Source organism: Monopterus albus, unplaced genomic scaffold, assembly GCF_001952655.1.
Source record: "Monopterus albus unplaced genomic scaffold, M_albus_1.0 scaffold15.1, whole genome shotgun sequence".
Lineage (NCBI taxonomy): Eukaryota > Metazoa > Chordata > Actinopteri > Synbranchiformes > Synbranchidae > Monopterus > Monopterus albus.
The window spans coordinates 2,097,380-2,105,750 of NW_018127895.1; the positions used below are offsets into that span (position 1 = coordinate 2,097,380).

Sequence of the window (8,371 nt, forward strand, 5' to 3'; positions counted from 1 at the left end):
CTCCATAATTAGTTTCACAAAGCCTTGGAAGCTCTCATTCAGTTGGCACATCAGCGCAGTGTACATCAGCTGCTGCTGATTGAACATCTCAGCTACTTGCGCCACTGAAATAGAATCCTCTTCTGCCTCAACATCTTCATTCGCATTTGATTTATTAGCTCTTTTCCCTCTTGGAGGCATTTTAATAGTTGTAGAATTTGTTCAAAGACTTGAAAATGTAGAAGATATGAAAAATCGTAGAACAGACAAGAGGAGCAGTGATATTCTAAACCAGCTCAGGTCTTGTGTGCGCAGGGCCATGTGAGCACAGCTAAAGGCTTTCTATTCATTAAGGTGTCTGGCTTCTGTTCTCCTGTTATCATATTGATAGTGATGATAGCTTGTCATCTGCATACCCTCCTGGTGGGATGGTGAAATATGCTGGCAGTCACAGACAGACTCGTAAAACTGTCTCCCTCTCTGACTAGCTAGAGGTAAGGCCACACAAGGGTTTGTCTGATTGTCAGGCTTGTGATGTTTTCAGGGCCAAGTCTGGATTAAATGCTGCCATTAGGTCAGCAGCCGTGACATTTGCATGCCCACCTATTGTTATGTACTGTCATTAGCATACAGCACCATCTGACACCGGTGCAAAGGCATATTCTCAGTTTGCTCCAGTGATAGGCTCTTGTTTTTTCCGGTGTGTGTTGGTTTGTTCACAGCATAGCTCAAAAAATAATGAATGGATTTTGATGAAATTTTTTGGAGCGGTAGGGTATGGCCCACGAAACAATCTGTTAGAATTTGGTGCCGATCCGGATCATCATCTGGATCCAGGAATATTTAAAGGTTTTTCACCATTTTGAGATATGGCCATTTCATTATTCTTGGTTCTAACTCCATGATGCCTACGATGCTTGGACAAAAACTGTACAATAACATCCACTTACAGCAAGATCTACCACAAACTAAAGTTTGATCGGGATCAGTAACATTCTGGATCCCCTGATCAAATTTATAGGGCTCACAGAAAACCTGCTACTATGACACAACAAATAATGCTACAGACTTGCAACTAAAATCAACTGAATCAAATAACTGAAACTCTGCTGACTCAGAAGGTTTTCAAGTTGCTGAGCTAGATCCTGAAGAAAACCACCATTATTAAAATATATTTTTTCCTGAGTACCTTTCAAACTAATGATGATAATGATTCCAAAGGCCAGCGGTAGGTTTTCATGGTCAACAAGCCATATTATGATGATCAAACTATGATGGGAATCTTGCTTTTAGGTGTAATGACATTATAGGAAGGTTTGCGCTCTGAGTGCTGTCTAGTTTATTCTGAATTTTGATTAAAAAAAACAGTTTGATGTTGCAGGATCAATTATTTCATAGCACAGTATTAAAAAAAACAACCTTTTCCATGAATATTGGAAGAACTGAGAAGAGGGGGGAAAAAATCAAATTGACTTTCAAAATAAAAGCTTGGCAGTGAGTAACAGAATCAGACCAATTTAAAAACCATATAACATCAGCATAACTCATAACTTGGTATCTATTTCACCTTTGAAAATAAAGAAACTCTTTCTTGTTTTAGCAGTTGGTTGTCACACACACACACACACACACACATTATTCATTAATGCTTTCCCTTAGTCTTAATGTACAATCCAAACAAACTCCATTGTATTTATAAAGCAAACGTTCCTGTTCCAGTTTTCACAAGTGCTGGCATGATACAATGACAGAGAGGGGCAAAAAAACAAAAAATAAAAAACTGGCAGATGTCAGAGAGCCGGGTTGTCAGGGGGGCACGGGCCTTTTGGCTGTGCAGAATGTGTGGAGGCCTCAGACAGGGAGGGCATCCATTGTGTGCTCTGTGATCTCAGCCACTTGTTTCTGTTCTTTTTGTCAGTTCCAGTTTCTCAAAATTCTTTGCAGCAGCCTTTCACTCTCCCAACAGGGTAGTTGACGTGAAGCTGCATTCAAATCCCACCCCACACACTGTTGTTTGTTTACTTGAGTTTAATCATGCAAGTAAGCCCTGATTGCCTCAGCAAGTTCTGGAATGTTGATGTGATGAGTAGTTTTTGCACAGGGCAGATAATGCGATTTACCCAATGGATCCTTACAGCTGTAGCATGTATCTGGTATTTTTCCATTTGTTCCTCAGAGATTTAATCCAGATTGAACCACTGACCTTTCTCTTCTTTAAACCTCTAGGTCATCACTGCCCTTTTGTCATGTATCTTTTGGTTGTGATTTTACATCTGTGTGGTTGCTTTTAAATGTTTGACATCGAAAGCAACTCAAACTTTGTTAAAGTAGTATTTAGTAGCTAATGGTTAATGTGGCTAATGTAGTGAATCCACACTAGTGAGTTAATGATGGACTTAGATTTTTCATTGCTCATTTTCGTGCTGCCACTGTCCTGCCTTGGCTACGGCACATGCCTGAGATTTACAGCTTTAATCCAGAGCAATTTAACAGTCACAGAAAGCAGCTTCTGTCAGTAAGAGTTCACATAGAGTTAATAAGATGGTTGGCTTTAGCTTAAGCATCACCCTGACAAACGTAATAGGTATCTAGCACTCTGCGTGTTCTCAAGTAACAGTTGAAGTGAGGATGTAAGCTTGTGTACAGAGTGTCCATCTAGTTTACCAAGAAAGGCTTGGTTCCTTTGTGTCAGCGGGAGTGCTGTGGAGGCTGACCTTCCTCAAGGCAAGAGGCAGAGATCGTGATATTTCTCTCTCTTATTTTTGTCTTGTTTTGGGATTCCACCCATCTTATTTAGATCAGCGTGACAAGCAGCAATGAGGGGTTTGGAGGTAAATGGGGCTGATGGTATGTAATGATTACAGTGATCATCCTGTCATCCATCGCAAGAAGAGCCTCCACTTTCATGTATGTCTCTTCTTGGGCTGTTTGCGATCTTTTCCACTGTCCTAAATACTCAGCAGCTGCTGGTATTTGTATTTGGAGCAAGTAAATACCATTTCCTCCTTATGAACTAGGTGTAGTGAATTGATACTGCATGTATTTTAAGTACTTTTGGCTTGTTTTTTAGCCTTGAAAATCAAAAACCCTATTTAGATATATTTGTTAAACTCTTGGCTGAGGTTGCCATTAATGTTATAATGCAAAATAATTCACTCACACTTTCACTCACTCCTCTGTTACCCAGCTTAGCAGGGCAGAAAGTATAGTGGCAAGACGAAGGACAGAGACGGATGATGAGAGCAAGAGAAGGTCAGCCATACTGTACAAAAAGGTTGCATCTTGGAGGGCAAACTTCAGTTTACCCTCAAGAAACCTCATCCAGCCAGTACAGAACCCTGCAAACAGCTCACTTCATTGATTGGCTGAGACGAGCCCTAGCAGGATAGAGCCCGTGGTGGAGTGACTTTAGCTGTTCGTGCTGACAGTGGTTGACAAGGGCAAAGAAAAACATGGACAGTGCAGTCTGACACTGATGCACAATCCTCTACAGATGTTGCACTTCCTGTGCTTAAGAAAAACAAATGTTTATATATTCTGCATGTTACCCGGGTTTCTTATTTAGGTATAATGCTATTAAGAGCAGCATCACACCTTTGTATTTATACTAGTCAATATAACTTTAATTTCAGAGTAACTTGGTTTTGTGTGATGTTGGTGCTTTTTGTGACATTAGCAGCAGAGCGTTCTACTGGATTACAAAATGTATTCATTAGCAAGCTACTGCTAGCTTCAGACTGGAGGCCTCATTTTGTACAGTTTGTAATTTAGGTAGAGCACCTTTAATTTAAAGATGCAGTTACTTTCCAAGAGATTGTAAATGGTGCAGTTTTAGTTTCAAAGTTAAAACCGCCATTTCACAGACTTTGTCATTCTCAGCCACCTGACCTTCTTTCATTTCTGCCTCTTAAAATCCGTGACTATATAAGCACCATTTGTTTCCATTCCCTGCATTCACCTGAGTGTCGCTGACCAGCTGAAAAGTAGCTTATCACAGGCCACATCAGTGCTAGCCTTGCAGAGAGAGAAATGTGTGCAGGGGTGAAAGTAAATGAGAACGCAGACAGGAACCTGCTCAATGAAAATAATATTACATTCCTTTTCTTCACAGTAAGCCTGGTGCCTCAGGGTGCACTGGGATAAGCCTGTTCTTGAGCAACAGCAAGAAAATCTGGTGAAGGCTTGTTGGAGCATTGATTCAAATTGTAATGCAAATGAAAGTGCAATGATTTAGGCAGGGTGTGTGACAGAAGTAAAAATGCAGAGCTTGGCTTGTGGTCGCCAAACACCGTCACTCGAATATAAAGGACAGAGGACAGTGTTCACCTCAGCAGTCCCTGTGTTGCCCTCAGACAAATGACAAAAGCATGCTCTATACCAACACAGGTTGCTGAGCCGATGGAAAAGTACAGGACATTGTTGGCACTGATTATGTCTACACACCAGAGAATGCACTGTAAAGTCAGAGGTCATTGAGATGTGCCATCTAATTTCCTCAGTAATAGTCTCTCACCATGATAGCTTGCACTAAAGTCCATATTTGACACATACATTTGACTATCCCTGTGGGCTGTTGCTATGGTGATTCTAACACCTGTGCCCTGACAGTATGGTGTAGCAATCAGCTGTCAAGTTCCAGAGTGAGATCTCACCTAAATAATATGTCAAACCTCTGATTATCTGTCACAGCTCAGTATGGACACACATTACACAGGAGCTCTACTTTCACTGATTCCTTTTGTTTGTTACCAATTAAAAGTTCAAATCAGACAAAAGGGACTTGTAAAGGCCATGAAATACAATTTACCATACAGCATCCTGTGCTGTAGTAGAGTACATGTGGGTGCACTTGCGTATGGTGAGATAATGAACAGATCTTTTTCTCATTTTGCTTCCTACTTGTCCACCTACAGCAAAAGACGGGTAATCTTTGTCTGCATGTGTGGTGGAGGTGGGTGCACTTAGCTGTAGTTTAAATATACGCAGCTCCTGTTTCCAGGGGTAAGTAGCGAGTGTGAAAGACGAAGCACATGGAGCTGCAGAGAAAATGATGATCACGGTGTGAGACGGAATAGAAAAGGCAAGACAAATTACCCTGGAGCACAAATGTTAACTGTACTGCCTTTCAGGGTGTTTTGACCTCACTTTGTTTATGGTCTGTGTCACTGTGCTGTTCACCCATCACATCTCACATCCTTATCATACCAGAGTCATTTTAAGTGGCTCTTTGGTGTATTGCTACTGTCACCTATATACATATACTGTATAAAGGATCTGAATGCTGCTTTCACCAGCACCTGTGAATATCGAAGTAGGTAAATGAGTTTTGTACCCTTCTGAATAACCTGTCATTACCCTTTTTCCTTCAGGTTACCTGCCTGCAGGACTTCTTTGGTGAAGATGATGTGTTTATAGCCTGTGGCCCAGAGAAGTACCGCTATGCCCAAGATGACTTTGTGTTGGATCACAGCGGTAAGGCTTCTACAGCCTTTATGACTGGTAGGCCTCACTAAAACTAACTCAACATCCGTCTTCTCTGTGCGCGTGTGTGTATATATATGTTCGATGCTGTGTCCTTCCCCATTGTTCTTCTCTCACACACTCACAACACTCTTTTCCTTTGGGAAGTTGACAGAAGAATTATGACCCTTTTGTTACATGAGTCTCCTTGAAATTTCATTCAAATTATTATAATCTTGATAGAGGAAAGATATTTTTTTGTATTTGAATACAGTATATTTAGTAGTTACTCCAGTCCATCTACGTTAACACATACATCTTTGCTGTCACCTAAGGCAAAGAGTTTGCATTCATTGTTTTAATGAAACTTCATTCTTGTGTGCTTCTTTTGTGTTCATGTTCTCTACTGTGTACAGATGTTATGCACACCCTCTGTTGGGTATCATACCTTAATCTTGCTGACAAAACACTGAAATCTTGAGAGCACATGAGTGGGATATGACCTCTTTAAACCAACAGAGCCATTCACTGTCGTGGCTGCAGGGTACCTGAGCCAATATTTGACAACCTCAAGGGAAGGAAAGGGAGTTTATTTTAGTAACAATGCAAAGTATTGACATCCTGTTTAATATTTAGTTCTTTTGTCAGGTTGGCTAACAGAATCCTAACACGGTCTGTGTAAACTGCTACTGAGGGTAGGTGATAGTGGATTACTTGTATTCGGGGGTACTTTGGTGCTTTTGTCCTACTTACACTCCTGTGCTCCACTTTCAAGAATTAGGTCTTTGACAGAACAGAAACAGCACAACTGTAGCTACTCTCTGCACAGAAGCTGCTCCTCTTTGGGCAAAATAGGTCTGGTACCCAATCTACCGTTGACACGTGAAGGAATAAAGATGTAGAATATAATCTGTTATACTGTCGATCACGCAAAAGGCACAAAACATCAGCTATACAAGTCATTAGTTTTTGTACTCAAAGTTTACTAGTTTAGCTTTAATCAGAAAGTACCAATAAATATTTGCATGTAAAACATATCACACAGTGTTTGTGTCCAGTAATCCTTCATCCAAATGGAATAAACCAGTTGTGGAAATGTATCGGTGCTAAACAACCAAAAAATGTAAAACTATACAAGCTGTGTTCTGAGCACAAGAGCCTTCAAGTAGAGGGATAAATGCTGGGACTAATTCTAGAAAAGACTGTTGATGTTTCATATGTACATTGTACTATACAGAAAACTGCTTTGAAAGAAGTATAGACACGGGCTTAATATTTAATCATTGGCTGATTTATGCGCTGCCTCAGGAGAGCTTAGCTGTGATATCATGACATGCTTGAGTACCCGATGTTTGCCACCATTCTTTTTTGCTTCTCTGTCTCAATAAGAAGCATTCATGAAATCAGATTGTATAATATCACTTCTAGGATCACATGCCTGGTACAGCACGAACAATACCATCATGTTAACTCTGTTTTGAGAAGAACACGTTTGTTAATGGAGGAAGGTTAATATATGCGATGTTGACCCTGAGCTTGTTGTCTCTCCAGAATGCAGAGTGCTGAAGTCATCGTACAGCTGCTCTGCTACTCCGTACCGGACAGCCAAGAGCCCCGAACCTTCACGACGCAGCAAGTCCCCTGGTGCAGGTGAGACATGACTGGACATGCGCAGACTGGTAGAAACGGTGTAGAAACTGTCTGCATCGGGCCTGTGAAGTTAAGAGATATTCCTCTATATTTGAAATAATAAACACTTGGTGACACAAATGGAAAGATTAAGTATTGCAAATGATTACGTTATATATATATAAAAATGGGTTTCACACGTAAAAATAATCCTGTATGTCTGACCTAAAGTAACAATGGAAGTACACTTCTGGTTGAAGCGATATTGGAGTGGCACTGGTGGAAGATCAACTTGAACGTGCACTATGTTGTGATATGGTTTGACTCATTCTAGCTGCCCGACTGTTCTGGCTTTTTTTCTGCCTTTGTCACTGCAGCAAGGCGAACTGTCCACTACTCCACCAGTCAGTCTCCAGTCAAATCCCCAGGTGAGGCTGGTGTCACACGTTTTGCCTTGACAAACACCTGCAATATCATTTTGTTGTGGTAATTAAGCACAAGTCATTGAAATAATTCTCAGTTGAGTATAATTGGTCACTATATCAGTAGAACACTGTCATTGTGGGGTAGGTCTGTCAGTCCAGCAGAGTCCAGAGAGAGAGATTTTGACAACTGAAAATGCGAGATACAAAACGTTTTGTTGTAGCCCTAATAATGTGACAAAATGTCCAGCAGTTGTTCCTACAGACCTCAAACTCAGAACACAAACTGCATAGTTGAATGCTGAGCAGTCCAACAATGTAGCACTTGTGCTGCATCCAGATCATTCAGACCGTGGCTACAGTATGTGGGGCAGAACCTTTCCCATCAGCCTCCTGGTTGGAATGTTGAATTGGAAATATCAGGAATTGTTGACTGCTAGCAGCACTGGTTATTTTTAGGTAACAACAACAACAACAGTCTTTTCTATTAAGTCAACTTTTTAAACACAGCCAATGGTAAGCATGTAAAAATACCTAGCACTTCTTTTACTTTTGTGTTAAATGAATGATACAGCAAAACAGGGAGTTTTCATTTTATTTAAAGAGACATTTAATTTCTTTTGGCCTTTTTCTTCTCCCTAGCACTCTCTAAGCTGTGAACCTAGGAAGTGCACATACATGTATATCTGTCTAATCAGAGAACCAGCTGCTGCAGATTCCACTGATTTTAAAGCCGTGGTCTGTGCTGGACACATCGCTGAATTTAAATTTAGAAAGATCATAGTTTACCTGTTAGCAGAAGAAAGCCAGCTTTGAACAAACTCGGTCACTGGCGAGCAGTTTTATGCAAATACACTTATTTAAAAACAAAAACAACCTCA

The 8,371-nt window shown here is 40.7% G+C and overlaps 1 protein-coding gene across 12 annotated transcripts in view; it reads left to right on the forward strand.

The window, feature by feature from the left end:
* dclk2a (doublecortin-like kinase 2a) overlaps positions 1-8,371 on the forward strand; it is a 32,086-nt gene that overhangs the window by 10,969 nt on the left and 12,746 nt on the right. For 10 of the 12 annotated variants that reach the window (XR_002274270.1, XR_002274269.1, XM_020591717.1 and 7 more), the window contains exons 3-5: positions 5,349-5,478; positions 6,991-7,089; positions 7,446-7,496. Coding sequence is in view for 10 of the 12 variants with exons in the window: in XM_020591717.1 (XP_020447373.1) it covers positions 5,349-5,478; positions 6,991-7,089; positions 7,446-7,496 (280 nt within the window). In the remaining 2 variants the exon portion in view is untranslated. The remainder of the gene's footprint in view (positions 1-5,348; positions 5,479-6,990; positions 7,090-7,445; positions 7,497-8,371) is intronic. The other 2 variants (XM_020591716.1, XM_020591720.1) reach the window with 1 other exon arrangement.